Source organism: Pseudonaja textilis, chromosome 1, assembly GCF_049901715.1.
Source record: "Pseudonaja textilis isolate UNSWEBS1 chromosome 1, rPseTex1.2, whole genome shotgun sequence".
NCBI classification, from domain to species: domain Eukaryota; kingdom Metazoa; phylum Chordata; class Lepidosauria; order Squamata; family Elapidae; genus Pseudonaja; species Pseudonaja textilis.
In genome coordinates this window covers 302,274,469-302,298,977 of record NC_141990.1, presented here as the reverse complement: position 1 = coordinate 302,298,977, position 24,509 = coordinate 302,274,469, and the positions used below count along the sequence as shown (strand labels likewise).

The 24,509-nt window shown below is 36.4% G+C and overlaps 1 protein-coding gene across 2 annotated transcripts in view; it reads right to left on the bottom strand.

Moving 5' to 3' along the window:
* Window positions 1-24,509, bottom strand: part of AKT1 (AKT serine/threonine kinase 1) — a 97,989-nt gene that overhangs the window by 25,540 nt on the left and 47,940 nt on the right. For both annotated transcript variants that reach the window (XM_026698587.2, XM_087922281.1), the window contains 4 exons: window positions 13,325-13,453; window positions 4,909-5,020; window positions 3,408-3,555; window positions 1,429-1,560 (listed from right to left, as the gene is read on the bottom strand). In XM_026698587.2, the coding sequence (XP_026554372.1) occupies window positions 1,429-1,560; window positions 3,408-3,555; window positions 4,909-5,020; window positions 13,325-13,453 (521 nt within the window). The remainder of the gene's footprint in view (window positions 1-1,428; window positions 1,561-3,407; window positions 3,556-4,908; window positions 5,021-13,324; window positions 13,454-24,509) is intronic.

Here is a 24,509-nt window from a genome sequence, read left to right as displayed (position 1 = left end):
CCAGGTAGTATGATGTTTGAAGTAGTGATGTATCCACTTAACTGTCATGTCATTTAGCTTACACTTAGCCTGCACTAGCTCACTAATCAGTTCATTACGGTTTGTTAGATTCTTTGCTGAAATCAAGATACATTACTTCTCCTGCCATTCCTTGTCATTGACTTGGCTAGCCAGGATGGATGCGAACTGGAGTTCAATTCCTGGAAGGGCACACCTTCACCATAATATAATTAATTTATATTTTAAGGACAAATATTTTTGACCCATGTGATACTGGCCAATTTTAGCCAAAATGAAACAACTCTGGAAAAATGCTCACATCAGGAAGTTTCTTTAAAAAAAATATGATAAATCAGATTTTGTCGGTTGGTCTGTCTTTATTGATCTAAGCACCATGGCTGAGTTTTCAATAAGATTTGATAACCACAGATCAATTCAGGTTGAACAAACTGTTTGTTTATTTAGGGTATTTATATTGCTGCATATTCGCACATGGCGAATTAAGGTAGCTTACAGAATATAAAACTTCATATAAAAACAATAAAACTAATAAAAGAAGAGTCATATAATAAATTAATACAATAAAATCATCCCTACCCACCCGACAGCACCTCACATGAGCCATTTAATGGGCTCCATCCTGTTCTGGGTTCCCCAGGCCCACTGGCAGAACCAGGTCTTCAATCTCTTCTGGAAGAGTGTTAAGAGTTGGGGCCATTCTAATCTCTGGGGAATGATGTTCTAGAGGGGGCCACCATGGAGAAGGCCCTTCTTCGGGGTCCCACCAAGTGTATCTCCCCCTAGCGGATGGGACCTGCAACATTCTCTGCCTCCTCACTCTGATGGGTCAGGTAGATGTGACCAGCAAGAGATGTTCCCTCAATTATAGTTGTTTAACTCACGTATAATGCCAATCCAGAAAGTATGGGTTACAAAGCACTGCAATTGGGTTCAGATATCATCCAGAATCAGAACCAAGGAAACTACACTGATTTAATTTTATGTATGAAGTTTGCTCAAATTGACAATTTCAGGATTTATTAATTGACTGATGTGTTCTGCAACAAGTTTTCAAAGAATAGAACAGATTTCCACACCCCAATGTTATTCCCCAATTCTTTTAATTGCTGAATATAATTACACAAAACATAGCTTGTCTAACTCTGACATTAAACTGTGAAGGAAGGAATGCATGAGGGAGAAGGAGAAGGAGAAGGAGAAGCTAAGGCTTGTACAGCTAGTTCTAATCTATGGCTTCATGTCATTTTAGGGGGGAAATGATCTCATTTCTCTGAGAATTTAATTCATAAATGAGATGAAATGCATCTTGAAATTCAAAAGTCTTAAGTTTAAAATAAAAACACTCCTGACATATTCAGCATCCCTACTGTTCTAGAAATCAGAACGGGTAAACCATGACATCCTTACCTTTGCGACAATTACTTCCTTCTTCAAAATTTTCATGGCGTAATAGCGTCCAGTTGCTTTCTCTTTCACCAGTATAACCTTTCCAAAAGTACCTTTCCCCAGGAGTTTAAGATATTCAAATTCATTCATAGTCTGTGGAACAGGTTTAAAATGTTATAGGCCAATTAAAAAGTAAATGAAGGAAAATAACTGACAACTTAGACAGATCAACCAGTTCTCTTATCACATGAACCCAGGATTTTCAAAAGAAGGATAAATCATACTGGCTGAATTTGCACATTATGCTAAAAACAAAAAAATTAAACTGAATAAAGGATGAACCAACCCAGATACTCTATGCCATGGGTATCAAACTCACGGTGTCACATTGCTGCCACGTGACGTATTGTGACATTTCCCCCCTTCGCGGAGCTGGAATGGGCGTGGCCTGCATGTGACGCATCTAGCCTGTGGGCCACCAGTTTGACACCTCTGCTTTATGCATTTATATGTATATAAAGATGTAAAGAAATCCCTTACTAACTATATTCCAGAATTATCTGAATGAACAACTGTTTCAATATATGTCACTATTTAAGGCAATGTTTCTCAACTTCAGCAATTTTAAGCTGTGTGGACTTTTAACTCCCAGAATGCTGCTGGCTGGGGAATTCTGGGAGTTGAAGTTCATACAGCCAGAATTTACTAAGTTTGAGAAACATTGACCATTGATTTATTGAGTAAATAAATTAAACTTTCCTATTTGCTACAGTAAATACAACAAATCTAATACCTGGGTAAGCTACCAATTACTATTTAATAGCAATAGCACTAAGACTTATATACCATTCCATAGTGCTTTACAGCACTTTCTGAGCAGTTTACAAATGTCAACATATTGCCTCCAACAATCTAAGTCGTCATTTTACTGAACTTGGAAAGATGGAAGGCTGAGACAACTTTGAACCAATCGGGATTGAAATACTTCATTCTAACCATTGTGCCATCAGGGCTCTTTAATTCATACTTAATATATAATGATAAAAATACTTTATTTGCAGTCACAAAACACAAGTACAACAAAAGAAGAACGTGGGAAAATTAATCATGAACAATTGGTCACCAAAAACTTGACTAAGGGGAATTACAGTGTTCTCCTCTGATGGTTACAGCTCTTAAAAAAAAATTGGAAACCAAAGAAGTGATATATGAGGAGCCATCCCCTAAACAATATAAGACCAAATTACTAACATTGGGTCTAGAAGAGTCTGTTTCAAGGAGAGACAGTAACTTAGATCTGCCTGCGTTATACATAGGGCAATATAAAAGGACATGCTCCACCCGTTTCAACCTCAGCTCTGTCACAGGGGCACAGCCGCTCATTAATCGGGAGCCTCCTAAATCGCCCATCCAGTAGTGCTGAGGGCAGAACATTGAAGTGAGCTAGGGAGAAAGCTCTTCTATACTTGGGAATGGTTAGAGTGTAAAAATAGGAAGCCATCCTCAGTTTGTAAATTCATACTTAATTTATATTAAGCTATACCTATCTTACAATCTAAAATGCAGGTATGGTTAAGCGTAACTCAATTTCCAGCCTTCTAGATATTTCCCTGCCTGATGTAACATTTTATTAGAAAGTACTGTATCCATATAACCATATAATTTGTCCCTCACCTCTACAGGGGCTAGGCGTTACTCCTTTAACTTTTCAACAAGAAACTCATCTAAAGTTACCCCAGGCATTACTGCACCAGTTCCTAAACCCCAACCAACACAGCCATTGCTTAGGGATAGTAAATGCTAAATCAAAGTAACTTGAAGAACACAAAGCTACAAAAGATGTTCAAATTGGTGGTCTTCCAATTTGATGGTCTTTAGATACACTGAGTCTACATGAGGATTTAGGAAACTGGCAGGTACCACATTGAAAAAGGCACCTTATGGCACTAAAAGACATGTGGAATTTACATGAGTGTGTGTGACTGAGAAATAATACTTACTACTTTGTGTTTTGGTTTTGTCATTGAAATTTCCATTTCTTCAGCACCTGAATTATCGCTGGGGGAACCAGATCGAAAATCCATGTTTTCTTCCTCTTGCTTCTTAAGGCTGTCTGCTACTGTTTGGATGGCTTTTGTCCATTCTTCCCTAAGAGAAAAATAAAAATTATTTCATTGTGATGTGCGATTTTGGAAAAGAGATGGGGAAATTGCAAAGCTTACTTCCAAACTTATTTTCCAAAAAATAATAGGGCTTAAATCATGTTTGAAATGTTAGAAAACATGAATAGGAATACTGTTAGGAACCACCATTTTCCCTCCTATGATATTTTAAATTCTAGTAGGGAGAAAAATGTGTTCATCTGATTATTAACCTTGTTCCCCAGAAAATAAGACAGGATCTTATTTTGTCTTTGGCCCCAAAATAAACACTAGAGCTTATTTTTGGTGGGTGTCTTATTTTTTCCCATGTACAGGAGGCTCACTTCTTCTGCTTGCTTGCAGCGGGGCAGGACACCCTGTGGTGTGCCAGTGCTGCCGTGAGGCAGGGGGGATGGAATTGCTCCCCGCGCCCCGTAGCAGCTTACCTCAGCACCCCCCCGCAGCCAGGCTATCTTGTGGTGGTAGCTCCGGCAGCCCTGTCCAGTAGGATGCTGTGTGGCCACCAGCCCACTTCTTCTGCTTGCTTGCAGCCGCAATGGAGCAGGAGGCTACCAGAGCTGTGGCCACGAGGCGAGACGGGGGAATGGAGCTGCTTCCACGTGCCCTGCACCGGCTTACCTCAGGGCCCCCGCAGCCAGTCATCCACGTCCCAACACCTGCCTTACCTCATGGCTCAACCTCCTCTGCAAGCAAGCAGAAGTGGGCTCTTGCTGCATATGGCTGCTGGTGCTGCCACAACAAGGTAGATGTTGGGGCATGGATGGCCTGGCTGTAGGGGCCCTGAGGTAAGCTGGTGTGGGGCACGTGGGGCAGCTCCACCACCCTCCCATCTTGCTTTATGGCCATGGCACTGCGAGCAACTAGACAGAATGGGAGGCCAATTGGCTGCGCAGGCTCTTTAGTAGGGCTTATTGGTGGGGGGAGGAGGGCTTATATTAGCCACATGCATAAAAAACATGCTAGATCTTATTTTTGGGGAAACTAGAGTATATAGGACAGTAGGACACCTGGTTGGTAGCAGATGACAGAAATTTTAGTCCAACATACTTGAAGGCTATTTTTTGGGAGAGGTAGAAATACTGGACTCTATTGTGTATGCAAGCAATGTACATTTTTATTAGCGATGCACAATTGCAAGCAGTTCCTTCTACAAGAGTTCTTTATTCCATCCCAACCCAGTCTGATAAAAGTGAATTTCATGGCAAATGAGACTGTAAAGCCCACAGCACCAAACCAATAAAAAAGGAAGCATTTGAGAAGATGGAGCTCTCTAATAATGCTGAACATTTACATCTGCTTTTGCAAGTTGTTTTTGTATTTAAGACTGAAGGAAACATACCGCTCCTCTGGAGTCTCCACATGAAATGTTCTTTCAATTACTGTGGTCCACTGGAGGCATCTGATGATGAATGTGTTTGGTTTAGGTCTCTCTGTCTTCATCAACTGGCACTCTAGCGCAGATTGAGGGAAGAAAGTCATGGTACGTAAGCAGGTTTAAATAATCATTTGTCTTTATTCTCATCCAGGAAACAGTTCTGATTAATCAGGCATAGACATCTCTGTAAGCAGTTCTTCAAGAAAGAGACTAACAGAACAGATTAAAGTGGGAACCTCACTTTTTTTAAAATATGTTTTTATTAAGTTTCTGTTGTTACAATATAAAACATAGTTTCAACAGGTTCCTATCTTAAATATCTTAACACATTATATTTATATTTATCTAATATTCATTAATAACTTTAACTATAATTATTATTCTTATATATTTTACAAATTTACAATTTACTTTCTTGAGGATTCTTACATTTGCGTTTCTTGTCTTATTTCTTAGTTCTGTTTGCTACCCAATCATACCATTTATTCCAAATTAAGAAATATTCAGAGTCATCTCTTTCTTTCAATTTCAGCATTAACATATTCATTTCAGCACTTTCCATTACTTTTTGTAATATTAACTCTTCATTAGAAATATTGGAAGTTTTCCATACTTGTGCAAAAGCTATTCTGGCAGCTGTGGTAATATGTAATAATAAATATTTTACTTATTTTGGAATTTGGTCTTTAATAATTCCTAGAAGAAAGGATTCCGGTCCGAGCTCACTTTCAATGGCTTTCTTATAATATGGAAAGCCATTGGGACTTTCGCCTGGCCCCAAATCAAAACAATATGTTGTGCCCATTACACTAAGCATATAAAAATTAAAGAGCATGAAAAAAACACTCCATATTTCCTTACCAAAATAAATACTCACCAAATAACCACCTTACTTTGTGGAAAGCACAACTGCCTTCACATAACTTAAATCCTGCACCAAGCACTGACTTCAGCACATTGGCATTTTTATACTGCACCTGTATACTGTATACTGTTTACTGCTTTCCTAATTCCCCTTTACTCTACTACAGGTAGTCCTTGAGTTACAAACAATACATGCGGGGCATGGAGAGGCCCAGGGAAAGAGAGTGTAGTATGTGTACTCTGTATGTAGGTCTAGGAACAGTGTGGTGTGCAAAAAGGCAGCAGGGAAAGGGGAGAATAACCACAGTGACTTGTGAGTTTCCCTCCATTGATTTTGCTTACAAAAATCCAGCAGGGAAGATCACACATGGCAATTGTGTGACTGTGGGATGCTGCAACTGCTGTAAGGGTGAGCTGGTTGCCAAGCACTTGTATGATGAAGACATGACTCCGGGAATGTTGCAACAGCCAGAACCCCAAGGACTGGTTTTAAGTATCCCTTATTCAGCATAGAAGCACGCTTACCGACCATTCAGGAAGGTCGGTAAGCAAGGACTACTTGTAATCAGATGAAGAGGAAGCATCAAGAAGAGAACCATTTCACTGAAATGTCATCTTCTAATACCATTCTGGTTTCATTCTTAAATGGTTGTATGAAGCTCAAAGAGCTAAAAGAGCCTCTTTTTAATTTAAATACCAAATGTCAAAGCAGATCTGCTTACTGAAGTCCAAGTGTAATAATGGGGATATACATATAGTCTACTATCAAGAAAATGTAGCACATTTCAGTTGTAATCATTGGTTTTCTGGATGCTTTTGTGTTTATACTCTGTTATTATTAAGGCAGCAACTCAAAGTTCATGCTTCCTGTTAAAATTAAAAGCTTCCAATTTGCACACTTACAATAAGATTAAGTATTTATCATCACTGGCTGAATTTCTTTCCTCTACCTTCTCTTTCTCTCTTTCTTTGCTGCTGCATTTGAGGCCATATATTTATGCCTAATTTCCTGCTGAACTGTGAAGCCCCTCAAAAAGTACTTTGCTTTTTTTTTTTAATGACATGAAGATTTAGTTTTTCATTCAAAGCACACCAAGGATACTCTGCATCCAACTGAAAGAATCCAAGTAGATTTAAAAGAAATTCAAGTTCATTAAATGACTAAAAAAAAGAAGTTTTATCAGGAGAAGTGCACTTTAAAAAAAGGTCATTATCCCAGGAAAGTAGGAAATGTCACTGTTTATATTTGTGTTAATTCTGTGGTCATGGCTGAACCTGAATTCATAAAACAATTCTGCCAGAGTGGATAACCTGGCATTATCCAGATCTTTAGGAATACAACTTCAGTAAGCTTCAGTAACTATAAGAGCTGCATTCAAAAACACCATCAAGAAACTACCAGCTTGCCTACTGCTCATTCATGGCTGCCAGATCTAAAGAAGCTGCCTTTTACAAATTCTGTCCAGTAATCTATTTATGGAAGAACGGGTGGTTTGGCCAGAACAATCTGAAGTCCCAGGACATGATATGGTTGGAGCCACAGTTTAAAGCACCTGCTCCCAAAGAGAAGCATGAAACCTTGAAAAGTGATTATGGCAGACTCATGTGAGTGTCAACTTGATGGCAGTTCTCTGAGATAGAAGAAGGCCAGAGAATATCTATCAGCTGCTGTCAAGGGGCTTATTTGTGCAGCTCACATATGTGCAAAAGAACAGCCTTGAGGCCAAAGGTCAAGAGGAAAGCCTCAACAAACCCTGTCTCAAACCCAAGGAAAATAAAAAGGCTAAGGACAGAAGGGCAACCAAGGAAGAATGAAGTAACAGAATACTAACTGCTGAATACTCAGCAGTGATCATGGCACTTTAAAACATTGCCAGTGTGGCAGAAGAACAGAAGCAGGCATATCTTACAGAAAGGAATGTGCATTAAAAGATAGTTCTGTCATAATGCTCAGCTTTGGGACTTTCCTAGAAGATTCAGTACTGAATAGGTTAAAGTCCCATAAATGTGATGCACAGAGACCATAAATACAATTCAAGGGTATTAGATTAATTATTAACACAGGGGAAAGATGGCATGGATAAGATGATGGCACGAAACTTTCATGCTCGCACTTTTGATGGTTGCTGGGTATCTGTGTATCACTACCATCCAGGATATAGGGACGGCACTTTTCTTATTGCCATACAACTAACACATCTAGTTATAACTACAGTATATTCTCAGAAGGCTCATCTCCTCAGCAAGAAAGAAAGGGGAGTGGGGCAAAAAGAAGACCTGGACCTTCTGACTTGTAGGAATCTTTAATAACACAATGGTAAAAATCTAAATTTATTACACCAAATTCTAGTTGTTTTTGTTGCTTGCCTTGACCTATGGATTTATGTTTGCCAGAAGGAAGGATAAGCCTTAATATACCAAGAGCCATGACCAGATGAATACTTATCTAGTGTGGGCCAAAATTATTCCATCCTCCCTCAGCAATTGTTGACCTCCCAACCTTGCCCATTTGCAGTCTTTTTTTGAGTAGTCTAACAAGAAAAGACCAGAAGAGGAAATGTCGTAAGAGAGTTAAAATTATTTTGACCTCAAATGTGACAAACTCTACTATTATTGCTGTATGCTACATGCAGTGGAATAAGACCAATTAAAATCGACATGTTTCCTCTAAATCAGCACTCTCCCATTGATATTTGTTAAGCTTGCTGATCTAGCAATCTTTAAAAGTACACAACAAGATGAATAATAAGAGATTTGTCAGTTAATAACCACTATAATTCAAGAATGTCACAGAGAAATGTTTTGTTTGGTGAACAATATGCTGTCTAATTACCCTGCTCAATCATTACAGAACACAACAAGAAGCAAAATTTATCTGAAAAAAAAAATCCCATAGAATACTTTAAAGAAAAATAATCATACTATATTTCACCAAAATTGCTTCTTGCATTATCATCCTCAACTCCATTAAGTTGCTTAGATTCTTGGTTATTAATTAATTGATTAATTTATCATGGTATCAATTTATTTCCTCACTTCTAACATATCAGACAAAGGGAAAAAAACCCTGCAAATTATTATTTAAAGAGCAAGGAACTACATCTGATCTAAAAGCAGACAGAGTGATGGCCAAACATAACCTCAGTGAATCAGGTTAGGAAATGTGCCAAACACCCTTTTTCATATCTACAATAAACAGGTATACAAATGTATTGAACTGAAAAAAACTAGGAAAAGAAAGACCCAAGGGAATAGCTTCCTACAATTTTCCTACAACTTTCTAAGGCAGGATCTGAAATATGTTCTCTTGAACATATTGCAGCTGGAAAACCATCACCTGATCTGCCATTGCTTAGCTGAACCTGCTATGGTAGGTATTTTGTGATTCCAAGATTTTGTAGGGAAAACAGCTTCAGGCTCCTGTGTCTAGATAGATAGATAGATAGATAGATAGATAGATAGATAGATAGATAGATAGATAGATAGATAGATAGATAGATAGATAGATAGATAGATAGAGTCTATATAGAGAGAGAGATTGGTCCGTAATTTTCAACTAGGCTGGGGTCTCCCTTTTTGAAGATGGGGATGACCGTGGCTTGTGACCATAGTTTTGGCAAGGAACTGGTCCTGAAATATTTTTCAAAGATTATGCTTAGAGGTTCGGCTATGGCAGTGGGTAGCTTTTTTAAGAAGTAGGCACATATTTCATCCGGTATCTGATATTTTTTATATTTATATTTATATTTATTGAAGAGCAAAATTGGCTGGATGTAGAACAGAAAATACAAACAATATGATTTCTCTCCAGAAGATGTAGCACTTACATGGGAAACTTAATTTTCTATTTTATCCAGCTACTTAAATAAAGTAAACAGTTAAATTTAATTCTCATAAGCATAGGAAAAGCAGAATTTAAAAAGGGCTGGGAAATTGTTTAAAAAACAAAACCAAAACATCTGACTCCTATTGCCCTCAAATCTTCTTTGCAACTTTGGGAAGAAAAAATAATACTAATTTAAATGTGGGAAAACAATACATACAACATCTGCAAATGAGACATAGATTTCTCCTTCCAGTATGGTATAATAAATCTTTCAGGTGGTTCCCAAAATCACCATTCCTGAATCTTAATACATTTCAAATACATTTCAATGCATGCCAATAAGATTGTATGTATCTTTAATTCACAGTGACTGAACAGTAACCCAAAGTCATATGAACAATCCTATTGATTTCAAATCAAATAGTGGCAACAAGATTTAACTGTAAGGAAAGAACACTAATCTTCTAAGGAGTTAATGACATCACAAAAGATTTAGATGATGAGTTTTGAGAAGGCGAAGGAGATCTGCTGGAAAATATTCTAGTCTAGTCTACCCACAATATGATTCTTTCCCCATGGAAAACAAATGATACAACAGAAACAATTAGTCAATGACAAAACTAAGCTGGGTCTGACCTGGTTACGGGAGACCATCAAGAAATTTGAGCCTGTTGGTTAGGCAAGGAAATAAAACTAAAAATCCTGAAAAGAGGACAGCAACAAACCACTTATCTAGTCTTGCCAAAAAATAGATAAGACCATTAAGTCATTAGGAGTACAGCACTGGAAGCTGAATTCAAAGCACATTTTTCTTCAGAGATCCTGTGTAACATTCCAAACATTTGTCTTGGGGGTTGGGGGGTGGGGAGACAGCAATCCATTCCTAAATCTTGGACAGACTTAAAATGTGCAGAATTTTGACTGATCCATACAAGAGCAACAATAAGAGAGGCAGACCTCAGGAAGTGCACAAAATCCAGAAGATGATCAGGAAATACTTTGCCAAAAGATTATGTGAGTAGAATGATATTTAGGAGGAACTCTGACAAGCTCATGCAACAATTTGGCCATAAATATACAATGCAACCTGTGTTTTAGAAGGGGTGAACAGGTAGAGGCAAAGAAATTGTGGGTTTTTTCCTGTTATTTCCAGCAGATCAAGTAGACAGTTTTGACAACAATAAAACAAAAATAAAACAAAATAAGTCAAGGTCTGTACTAAGTCATAACCTTTATAGACCAGACTGAGAAAGAGTTATTGTTTGGTTAGTATTACATTTTATATGAACCCTGTATAATGGCCTAATGAGATGTATGAACCCAGAAACTATGGCTTATTAAATGAACCCAAATTAAGCAAACAATAGTGAATAAATGAACCCTTTCATAATTTTCAAGAAGAGTAATGACTCCAAAGATATTTCACAATTAGCTTCAGCTGGAAGACCTTGTAGCTTATGTAAAAAGGGGTGACATTTCTACAAGGCTGGTATCTACTTTATATTATGTTTTAAAAGCACCAGAAACTAATCATGTTGGGTTTTGAATGGGGAAATTCCCAGATCAGATTTCTAACTAATTCCCAGCTGCGGACTGTATGGTACAATAATATTTAACATGGCTGTGGTCCTTGAAGGCACCATGGTTCATGGTATATCACTTGATTTACATATATAAAGTATAAATGTCTTGGATCTTCAAGGAGGGATGGAACAATTTTCTGAAACAATAAAAGATAAGTTCCAATATTCCTATGATGTCTATGAATGTCACACAATTGTACTTAGACGTGGAAAAAAGTACATATTCTCAGATGTACTTTTCTCATTTAGTTACCTTTGTAGTACCGGCATGTATAAACCTGCATCACACACACAACCAATTCCTCGTTTTTCAAAAGAGAACTAAATCAGATGAAAATATTAATCCCTATTTGTGATCAACTGTTCCTTCTTCCCTAAATACATTTCTTCACCAAAATAAGGAAGTTCAAGTGTGTCTAAAAAGTCTGTTGTTAAAAGAACTCTAAACTCCAATTCATTCATGGTGGCTGGGTCCTTGAAATATAAGTAGGAGGTGAACAGTGTTTCTGACATAAATAGATACCAGTGCATTCAGATGCAAATCGCCATTATGTGGTTGAGAGGCACCCTAAATTACCCTAGTATCTTCCGAGAATGTCGAAATATTTACTCTGCCCCAAGCACTTAAGAAAAGGGTCAGATTTCACATGATGTAATGGAAGTATCCAACACCTTTTTCTGCCTTTAATGGCATCATCCCACAGACTGATAAATGTCAAGAAAAGAACCTTCCATCTCCTTTTATCTGTAAATGACTATCTAGGAAATCTATGGAAAGGACAGCTGAAATACTAAGGACAGAGAACATGACTTTCAGAAGGACAAATACATGACTGAATTTCAAACTACTTGCTATGAAGCTTCAGAAAATCACTTCGTCTATAAAGAAGTAGGTTGCTTATGGCTATGTTGCAAGCTGGAAAGCAGCTTCATAAACAAGATGTGAAATAAAATATAGCAAATAATAAAAGGGAGTGAAAGGGAGCTTTATGTTAATAAAAATATGCAATACCCATTTTGTTAAAGAGTTTGCACATTTCTATCTGTTTCACTTTCTTTTTAAGTTATGGTCATCAATAGACTAAAAATTGTTGCCACAGAGTTCTGATGCTATGTAACAATTGCTTAGGTATTGCTAGGTTTGTTATATTTTTTTACACAGGGCTTTAGAGCAGATAAGATAAAAGTAGATCCTGCAATGTACTTCTGTTCAGAATTTTGACCTAATACACAATCCATTCTGTTAGCTTTACCTTCCCTCTTCCCAGACATAATTTTTTCCTGGTTCTAATAAACAGATTCCCTTATTGAGGATTTCTCCCTTGTTTTTTGCCTATTTCTACATTTTTTTCCTGCAACTTCCAAACTTGCTAAACTTTCCTCTTAAACAGGAAGGGTCATCTTATTTTAAAAAAATGACTATAAAAACAATGATTAGTATATATGGTGTAACTGAATCATCATTCAACTACTAAATGTTACATGAAAAGAAAAAAAAAACTTCTCCCACACCCCTTTATCTTGGAAGTGGAGGAGTTATTCACAAAAAGGAGAGGTAGAATAGAGCTTGCATATCAATAAAAATAAAGGCTTCCAAAAAAACTGCACATTGGAATCCCTGGATGGAAAGTCTGGATTCCACACATATTTTAGTAAAACTTTAACCCTCTATGAGACAGGAATGATAGCAGCAGCTAAACTCCCACATCCCTTATATATTTTCTTTCCTTCTCTTTCTACCTCTTCCCTCCTATCCTCTCCATCTTTTTTTTTTTTTTTGGCTGTTTCTGGTGGAAGGAAAGAAGAACAAATGTGTATGTTGTACTTGTAAGTTTTGTGCAAGAATTATATTTCTGCATGTATGCACAGGCTTTCATAAATTGGTTAGTTTCTTTTAAAGAATAATTAATTTTAATCAATACTAATTATTTCCAAACTATTAATTTTGGGGGGGTTCCTTTGTTTTGGAGTATGGGGTGACTATGAATATGTACATGTATAAGTATGTCATACATATGTGTTAGCGGAAAAATGACTTGAGTAGCTAAATCATTTTCAAAAGGTACAATTTGTTAGGGACAGATCTTGAAACTTGTGAAATACTTACGACACACTGAAAAATTATTTAAGGGGGATTCTCGCTGGTCGACATCTTGAGGTCGCTCTTTATAGCCAATAAATGTTCCATCATTCTTCAACAGAAAGTACCTTGGCCTCCATGTTTTAATGTACTCTCCTGAAATGGAGAAAAGAACCAGAATTAAGAATGAGTCATAAGTTTTGGGTATTTTCTTTATACCAATGTTACTGCTGCAGGATATATATAAAAAATGACTACTTGTCCTTTATTTCAGAAAGCTGACTTTAGATTTTATTTTTTCAAAAACTCACTTTTGTCCTTTATTTTGGTCATTTAACTTTTACTATACAAATGGTATCACTTAAAACACATTTGGATTGCAGAAATCCTTTTTAATACTTGCTTCTCTCTCCCCACCCCCATCCCTTTTGTTCAATCATGTCTGATTCTCAGGGATTGCCTGGACAAGTTCCTACAGCTTTTTTAGCAAGGTTTTTCAAAAGTGGTTTGCCATTGCAGCATTCCAAGGGCTGAGAGAAAGTGAATGGCCCAAGGTGGGACTAGAACTCTTAGTCTTCAAGTTCTTAGCCTGATTATTTAGTCAGCTAGAAGTTCAGACTGGATTTGGCATTTTTATCTACCTATCAGTCCTTCCCAAGCACCTGGGATAGGCAGATGTTGATGTTTAGAACAGAACAGAATAGAATTCTTTATTGGCCAAGTGTCATTGGACACACAAGGAATTTGTCTTGGTGCAAATTTTAATGGTTTAATGGTATTAGAGGTATCATTGCTGAATGTAAGCTGTTCCGAGTAAAGCTGCCTTTTGTAATTGGCTGATGGTGACTTTGTCAATGCCGATGGTGTTTAAGTGGTGCTCCAATTGTTTTGGGATTGCAGCCAATGTGGTCTTTGCTTTCTTTTGCCACAGTTGTTCTATTTCTATTTGCAGGTCTTTGTATTTTGTTGTTTTCTCCAGTTCTTTCTCTTATATTATTATTAAATCTCTTTGTCATCTATCTTACAGTTTGAGATGACTCTAAGTGGATGCCTTAACCACTGTACCAAATTAGTTCTCTATTAGCTTTGTATGTTAGCTTTTAACACTTCAGATATTTTTATTAGAATATGCTTTTTAGCAAAATTGCTCTTGGTTTTTTGCTCTTTTTTGCTTTTGAAATTCCTTTGTAAAGCAAAGTTATAAAAACAATTACAATTTTTTTATCCTCATGACTTCTTTCAAATTTGCCTCTTTTTTAGGTTCATCCTTCCTTTTTTCCCAAGAAAATATGGTCACCATACATAGTTTAGACCAGGGCTGTTAAACTCCTGGTCCGCAGACCGGATGCGTCACACAGTGGCCATGCCCACGCCTGGTTTAGCGAAGGGGGGAAAATCCTGATATGTGATGCTGCTGTGATGATGTCAGTTTGATACTCCTGGTTTAGACCATCGCCAAGACATTAAATGTTTTGGCAGAGTCATCTAATAAATAAAATCTCTTAATATTGTCATCCAAATCTTTTGCTTTCCCCTTTCCCCCCACCTCTTCTAACACTTCAGAATTTGACTCCAAAGTAATTCAGAAATGGCATGGACTGTCTAGGCAAATATCTTACCTTTTTTTAAAATAAGACTAACTAATTGATAAATAAATTGATGCATAACATAAAATGCAACAACGAGCACATCTGTTTTCTCATTCAATACAAACTCCATGATAAGCAAATATTTTCTACCACATTTATAAATGTCAGCTTCAAAAGGGAAAGCATACTTTCTTCAGCTTCTTGCAGAAAAATATTATTTGTGTATTGTCAAAGATTGTATTCATTTGATCATCTTTTTTAAAAAAAATACTGAGGCAGAATGTCACTTGAGAAATTTTTTACAAATGACAAGAAAAAACAAAAATATTTGTTTTAAAATATTACTGAAGAGAAATTTTTATCCATTCCTGTTTCTAGACTGTATCTTTTGAGTGAAATTCCATTCCATATATTAGAATGAAACTCCCTCTCTGAGTCTTTATGTAGACAATAAAATCCCATATATATTGTGAGAATGACTAAGATTTATGGCATTACAAAAGAATTTATGAAGACCATCAACCTTAAAATAGCTAATGGAGGATTGCATCCTACACAAACCAGGATACTGATTCCTCCAGCTTGGGGTGGCTTTAGAATGATCTCTAACCTTACGGGAGGGAAAAGGAAGATCTTAGCAGGAGGCATAATTGGCTAGCTGAACAGCTGTTTGCTACAAGTCTCACTCATATTCATGCAACTATATAGCTCAGGGATGTCAAACTGGCAGCCTGCAGGACAGATGCGTCAAGCACAGGCCACGCCCATCCCGATTCCGCAAAGGGAAAATGGTCATGATAGTGTGACACGATCGAGTTTGACACCTGTGAAATCTTCTGTAAATGAAAAATCGAATGTCTCAATACATGCTACACATATGCTAGACAAACTGGGAGGGAAGGAAAGAGTAAGATATGTGAATCTTGCCTTTCATCTACTACTGTTTCTCCCATCCAATAAGCCAGGGCTGTCAATCTTGCGGCCCGCATGCCAGATGTGTCACACGCTGGCCACGCCCAAGGCCAGTTTAGCAAAGGGGAAACAATCCTGATACGTTACATGACAATGCAAATTTGACACCCCTGCAATAAGCAATACCTCCAGGAATTATTCTGCTAGGCTGGCAAAAAGTGATTAATTTATCACAAGATACACCTGGTACTGATTTGGCAATTGGAATTCATGACTTTCAAAGAAAATGTTCAGTGTTTCTTTGACATGCTCAGATACCTCACTACCATCTGTGATTTAATGTACTATTTTTCATTGCTGTAGAAGGGCTTTTGAAAAGCAATTTCATACCAGATAAGGCTTTAACAGTTTCACAATAGCATTAACTACTGAACTTGTAAAATGTTAACACAGCTTTGTTTTACTTTTTAATCTGCTTGCAATTCAGGGTTTGAATTCTATATTATTTTCCTGGAATGCATTTTAAAAATCCTGTGTAACCTCAAAAAAGAAAAGAAAAGTCAAAACAGATGTCCCACATATTATTTTTCTGTTATTGTCATTTTTCATCCTGACAAGTGAAGGTTTTTTTTTCACATTTACATTTTGCAGTGCAAGTATTTTAAAACAATGGGTTGTGTCACTAATTAGCCTGCTGTTTTCTCAAAGCAACAGCCCTATTTAAGCAAATAAACTGACAAACTTGACCTTTTGGGGTAAAACTACTCATTAAGCTTCTCTTTTTTAAAAGCATACTTATCTTAATGCTTATTGCTGTTTTTCCCTTTTTTTAAAGAACAAGCAATTAATTGCACATCCCATCTAGATTGATATGTTTGAGGAAAAAAAATTTTTTTTGTGAAGAAATGAGGTCATACTTTGGAAACACTGAAAAACACTACATATACAACTTACTCTTATTTTCTTCTTCAGAATAGAACCCACGTACATTAACTGCCCAAACAGTAAATATAGACACAGTTCATTGGAACTCAGATACTTTGCATAATATAATTTCATGAAATAGAGCAGAGCAGAGCAGAATAGAATAGAATTCTTTATTGGCCAAGTGTGATTGGACACACAAGGAATTTGTCTTGATGCATATTCTCTTAGTTACATAAAAGAAAAAATACATTCGTCAAGAATCATAAGGTACAACACTTAATAATAGTCATAGGGTACAATAAGCAATCCAATCATACTAGGAAACAGTCAGTAAAAATTGTTAGGATACAAGCAACGAGGTTACAGTCATACAGTCATAAGTGGGAGAAGATGGGTAAAAGGAAGGATGGGAGGATTAATAGTAATAATAATGCAGACTTTTTAAACAGTTTGACAGTTAGAACAATTACAGGAACATAATGTATTGGTTTGCATTCCCCATGTGTAAAAAATGCCTTTTTAAGGTCACAGTTCTATATTTGAAGTAATTCAAGGCAGCTTTCATTTAGTCATCCAAATAAAATTTCCTAAATGCTCAAACATAAGAGTTTTCTCCAGTAACCAATTTCTGCTGAAGCATCCATTTCACATTTTATTCCCTATTTTTCTAGGAACAACTAGTTGCCCAAGAACTATTGTGCAGCGGCTCGTACATTCATCAGTAGCAAATACTTCACACGTGGAATGAAATCAAACAACATACATTTTAATATTACTCGAGAATAATTATTTATCAACAAGTCAAACCCAGTGGAAAGTACCAGTTATACCCAGAGTATTGACTTTTCTCCCAGACCTCTGAGCAAGTAGTTGTTATGGTTGTTAAAACAGGATCATTTGGGGGACAAGGAGGAGACACAGATGAGAGATAAAGGAAACCTTTAGGTACTTTCTGGAGACAAAGGAGACCTTTAGGTACTTTCTCAAGGTGAAGAAAGAGTCCATTCTTTATGCACTGTAAAGAAAATGGCAGCGAGTAGAAAAAAACGCATTATTGCAGGCAATTTTTTTAAAAAAATCCAACTATGGCCTATTCAAAGGACAGGGATGAGTTATCTATTCACAACCCAGGCAAAATATTCTACGTGCCATCCCAAAACAAACAAACAAATAAAAATAAAATCTGCCACTGATTGATTGGAATAGTTATTGCCCAAGTCAACTTTTATTTATGAGCTTCAGAACTAGACTTCGATCACATTTATTTCTTGCTCTCCATTTCAAACTCCAGCTGTTCTATCTTCTTCCAAGAAATGTCTCCCTTGAGAATATGGACTATGCCCTAGACACTCCTCTACAGATGGACTCTCTTCCTCTCCCCATCTCACAGACCTCCTCTCCCTCTGTAGCACAGCCTGCCACTTCTTCGTCCACCTGCTGCAAGGCCACTTCCTCCTCATCAATACTGACCTTCCTCTACCCCGCTGCCCACTCCGAAAACACAGAAAACCAGCTGGCTTGAGTATTATGTTAGTTTTCTTTATAAGTTGCTCTTAACTAAAATTGCACATAGCAGTTTCATTTGTCTGAATTTTACAAAGCGTATCGTAGGTAAGACCAAGATCAAAATTCCTTGCCCAAATGAGAGATATATGTTCATTCCTAGCGACTTAATTTTATTTGTTAAATGATTCTGGAAGAGGCAGAAAATCTTAGATTTGGCTCTCAAAGTATCAGAAAAGGTGAAAACTCCTCTGCTGTCTCTACTAGGGAAACAATGTAGTACAATTAATCCAGTTACTTTTAACTAATATCTCATTCACGCACACTTACCATATGAATACTCTTATGTTGATTTAAAATAAAATTATGACTTTAATGAGTGAAAAAGTATATCTTGAAAGACAACAAATAGATGACAGCAAAAGGTGATAAAAGCAAAGTATACTGGTAGTCTTCAACTTATGATCACAATTGAGCCCAAATTTCTGTTATTGAGACATTTGTTAAGTGAGTTTTGCTCCATATTATGACCTATCTTGCCACAGTTGTGAAGTGAATCACTGCAGTTAATAAGTTAGTAACCCAGCTGTTAAAGTGAATCTGGTTTCTCTATTGAGTTTGCTTGTCAAAAGGTTGCAAAGGTTAACCACATGAATTTGGGACACAGCAATGGTCATATGTATGAACCAGTTGCCAAGCACCTGAATTTTGATCACATAATCATGGAGATGCTACAAACGTTGTAACTGTGAAAAATGGTCATAACTCATTTTTTCAGTGCCATTGTAACTTTGAACAGTCACTACATGAACTGTTGTAAATCAAAGACTATGTGTATTGGGAATATTTCTTTTTAAGTTGTCTTCAAGTCATTTTGACTCTTGGTCACTGCACTTCTTTGGCCCAGTATTAGCAACCAGAGCGATTCATTGGAGCATCTGACCTTTTAACAGTTCTGATTTCCTCTCCATCATAACACACAATTCATTCCCTCTCCTTGGCATACAGTTTGTATCCCAAGTTCTCTCTCTTGTACCAGATAGATAAATGTTGCAATTACTAGAGTGAAATATGGACATATTTATGAAAGAGCAGAATGAGAGGAAAGTGAAACTTAAAAATGAAGTTAGGAATGGATTTATAGTATATAAAAAACCTTGTGAATTTTTTTACAAAATTGCATCTCTGCTTCTAGGCAATATTCAGAAAATACTTCCGCATTTATGACTGCTATAGTAGAAAACCAAATGTCACTCTAACTTAGAATCTACTGACAACCAAGTAAGTCCATTATGGCAAAGTTTTGAATGTTGGCTATTTTGAATATTGAAAAGATGGAAATTATTCACAGGGAAAGGAAAAATACAATTCAATTGCTCTGTCCAACTTAAGATGTTGTAGCAGTGTAGAAACGCCCGGTGTGTGTGTGTGTGTGCGTGTGCGTGCGCGCGCGCTTACCCTTGAGCAAAGATGAAATAGATATATACCCTTAAGTTCCTCTTCTAGTCATAAATACTCTCAGAGGAAAAGAGAAGTGGAACACCCACCCAATAGCCATCTGCATTCAGAAGAAAGGACATTTTTATTTTAAATGTTAAAATAACCACATTTGTACTATATCCTAGCTTGAAAATAAACAAAGAAAAAAGATGAAGATAATGAATGCCTAATTATGGTTTACACAAAATATCTCCTTCTGTTTCTTATAGATTATACTACAAATAATAATATTATTTGCAATCGTGCTTCCACAGTAGAATTCCAAATTTAGCATATATCCTGCACATTCTTGCTTTTTAATTTAATCTTATTCTTGTTTTTAACTGCTTTTAAATTTATATAAAGCTTTTATGTTTTTATGTCTATTTAAACACTATCCAAAGTCGCTCAATGAAGGAGATAGGAGGTTTCTAAATTGGATGGACGGACAGACGGACAGACAGATAAGACTATAAAATTGTATATGCCGCATAGACCAAGTCAAGCCATACATATTATGACAAAAAAAGTGAGAGTTCTTAATACACTTAACCTTTCTCTAGCATTTTGGAAGGAATAATATGCATTAACAATCAAAAGCAAAAGTATACAGAAATTTTGGTTCATTTTATATTTCAAGGCAAAATGACATTCTCAGAACAAACCCCACCCTGACACCTGAGCTGAACAATTTCCCATTGCAATTCTAGTTCACAAGGTTGCCTTAATTAAATGTTCTTCTAGTGTTAATGCTGTATGACTTTCTCTTACAATCCCAAACTTCTTTCCTTTTTCGAATAAAGCGCAAAAGCTAGTATTCTTCGGTTACATGTTTTTATTAGAAACAAATCACTTTTCTCTAGTTTTAAAAATTACTACAATATAAATTTAATACTTTAGATAAGTCAGATTCAATAAATTCTATCTGAAATTATACTAATTTTGGTCACATCTGCAATATGGGGTAATTGATTTCTGCTTGATGCAATTACTACTGTGTAAATAATATTCATAGTCTGGTTACATCTATTTACGATCCTTTTAAAAATTGGTTGTGGCTTACTAAATCAGAACCATGGCTCAAGCAATGACCTATTTTTCATTTAAAAGAGCAGTGGTACTTACACAGATATATTGAACTATTATGTTTTCACAATTCAAACATAATTCAGTCTGCTGTATTATTTTGACAATCTTCTGGAACTTGATGCACTTCAGGTTAGTTGAATTTTATTTCCAATAATTCAACACTGCCACAATGATAGGAGGTTATGAGGACTAAATTCGGAAGTGCTTTGGGTTTGGGAAGGCTGATGTAATAACATAAGGCTGTTTCAGCAAGCATAATTATGTAATGAGTGGTCTGCTGTCTACCTTCAAGGCAGCAGTTCTTATTGCTGAAGAAGGAAAAACAAAGCAAAACCAAACCAAAGAAAAAACTATTAATTTGAAAACCAGCAGTTGAGTTATATGAGTAATTCTTCCCTAGACACACATACCACATCTTTGGACTTAAGCCACTATATTGTAGGGGCTATAGGATAAATATGGCAGTTAGTTTCTTTCCCCCTTTTCTCTTTACACATTCACAAAATATAAAGTATAAGAAGTATAAAGCATAAAGAATGTACCAAAATGGTACATTCACCACACAAAAATATCATACAATGAAAAGGATATTTTGCTGCTTTACATAGAATTCAGTATAGCGAGTGAGGCTAATTCTTTTTCACATTCTGGAAAATGACTCAAAAGTTGAGTTTACATTATGAGAATAACCATGGTTGACTGGTTCAGCACATACTTTGCATTCAGAAGGTCTTAGATTCTACCTTGAGTTCTCTTTAAAATATATCAGATAGGTGATGTTCTCTGCTTAACAGACTGATGTCCTGCCTCAACAGAAGAAATGGAGAAGTGAGTCACATCTACCACATCCACATCATGCTCCAAGAACAGTTTCACATCAACAGTTCATCAATGTTTTCTCAAAGCATCCATCCACAGATGAAAAAGCTTTGATAAATACCAGACAGGTACCCACAGATATCACATTTTATATCTTTATTACAAAAAATGTTGATACTCCACCAACTAAAGAAGAGTGCCACATTAAGCAGACAGATATTCTGAATCTGGACGCTATTATCCTTGATTGTTAGATTCTTACATTAGCAATAATGTAGAAATAAAAGGTATTATTTGTAAGGCAGGACACTACCTGATGTTTAATTTGTATTGCCTTTACTGATTCAGCTCTCTGGATTTCAGACCAGGATCCTTTGATGAACAGCATAAATTCTAATACAGAGCTCCAGTCTATTTTTATAACAGCCCTGCTATGCTGCATTCATTTAGACAAAATGAATATTCCAGGACTAGGAAAATGCATTAAAATTGAAGTACAAATGCATTTTCTGAATACAATCCAACCATGTTAAGTAATTTAAAATATGTTCAGTTCTAATGGATTTAAAAACTAAGTTAGCTCTGCTATAGAAATCAATGGAAGTTTATTATAAATACAGGTAAACCTTGCTTCCCGACTCCCTCATGCAACCATTCAAAGTTGTGGCAGTGCTGAAAATTGACTTTGCAATCAAGGCACATATATATGACATTTAAAGTGTCCCTCAGTCATATGATTTTTACGATACAATCAGTATACATTGTCCTGTGCCAGACCCATTGTTTTTCTTTATTCTCCCATCACAAACTGAAGAGATTACTTAACATTGGATAGTTTGTGTCTGTGTGCTTATATTTGTGAATCCCAGCTATCAAAATATGTAAGACAATGTTATTCCATAGAATTTGAGCTAGTTAGACCCAATCAACATAAACAAACCTTGAATAATTTAAAATTGCAAAGGCATGTATACATACTGTAAGCATACAGTACAGGCACATGAAAATTTATATAGTACCTACTACATATGGGAAAACATCATACAGAACTACCCTATTTCTCCAACATTACGGCCTCCCCCAATAGGAAGTCCCAGCATGTTTTATAGGCATGAAATGAAATTAAGCCCCTCTCCCCAAATTAAGGCCTATGTTAAAACATGCAAAATTGGGGGGAAATGGCAGAGGGGCTTGCTGTTAGGAAGTACTTTTGTTGCACACTCGGATATGGTGCTGCCTGCATTGACCCTGATACAAAGTGCCCCACCAACGCCGAGGTCAACATCCAACCCATCGCCGCCCGCCCTAAGATGCAATGGGGGGGAGTTAAGTCACCCCCGAAAAGATGGCCTAGCTGTTTTTTCGGGGCCTTATTATATGAGAAACACGGTATGTTTTTCTTAAATGTATACAATTATGTTCATTTATGTATTAAATTCTGGTAACCAGAATAAGCCTGAGGCAATATGCAGAAGTTTTTGAAGGAAAATACGAAGGATGATTTGTTTATATTTATATAAATATCACAGAAACACGACTGGGTGACATACAATAAAACTACGAAAACAGTCATCATAAAAACACTCTATGACTATAACATTAATGCTATTATTATGAAAAACAAAAGGGCTAGGGAGAGCAAAAGGGCTTTAGATATTACATACAATGTAGCCACTCATCAAATCTCCAAATAATAAAAAATCAGTTCTATTGGTTGATGTAGTACTGATTATTTTACATCTACTAAAAAGGTTGTATTATAAATAAATTGCCAGAAAAGATGAACAGTTGATTAAGTATAGTTTTATTGAATGATTCAGAGTTCTGTAACACCTTAGCTTATGTTCTCAAGCAAAAGATTAACTGAACAAAGATACTTGGATTAACAATTCAAGATTATAAAATGCTTTCTTTGAAATCTTTCTCTGCCTCAAACTACCTGCTTTTAAGCAGACATTTTACACTCTTCCATTGGTTGCCCCAAAGCAGTTTCCAGATAATGAGCACAATTTTACAATGGTTTCTCATGTATAAAGACTTCATGTCCATTGTTGTATCAAACCCATATGCACAGCACATTAAAATTTCAGATTTGTACCATCTTACAATGCCAACTCAAAAAAGCTCCCCTAGTAAAATGATCTTTAAAAAAAAACAGTGTATATGCTTTTAAATATTTCAGGACAGGAAACCCTTTTGTTTCATGAAAAGTTAATTCTGCAGAGAGCTGCATTATGGTCTCTTTCACCCAACTTTCCACCAGTGTATTCACCAAATTGGGAGCTGTCTACAACTGATGGAGTGCTGAACATCAGAAACAGCTGCCACTCCCTGGGAAGTAAGTAGAGAATAATGAAGAGCAAGGCACCAGCCGAACAAAAGGAAATCCATCTTTATTTACCAACTGCTGCAAGCTTCTTGACGCATCAAGCTTATTTGAACATCAGTCTCCAATTCATAGCACAGTGCAATTAAGGAATAGTAACTTAACAACCATATTATCACTATTTTGGAAGGACTTTAAAAAAAGAAATTCAGCAGCAGTTTAAAGCAGTAGTTTGCACAATCTAAATGTTACAATCCTGAAAGGTCCCATACAAGTCTGCAAAATGTTTCAAGGTTGGAAAAGGACACATCAGAGTTTCAACTATTCAGGTGCAAAATGTTTTGCATACCTCTACAAAGCAATTCTATGCAGGCACGTAGGTTTGGCATATGTGCCCCATCAAGAATAGATAGAATTTTCAGTTAAGCAGATAGTTCAAATTTCAACAGTATCTTGAAATGTGCTGAGTTGCTTTAAGCAAAACTGCTCCTGTCCCATGCCGTAGCTGTCCTAATACATGCATAATAGTAGATTTTTTTTACATGGGTGCATTAAGTATTATGTGTGA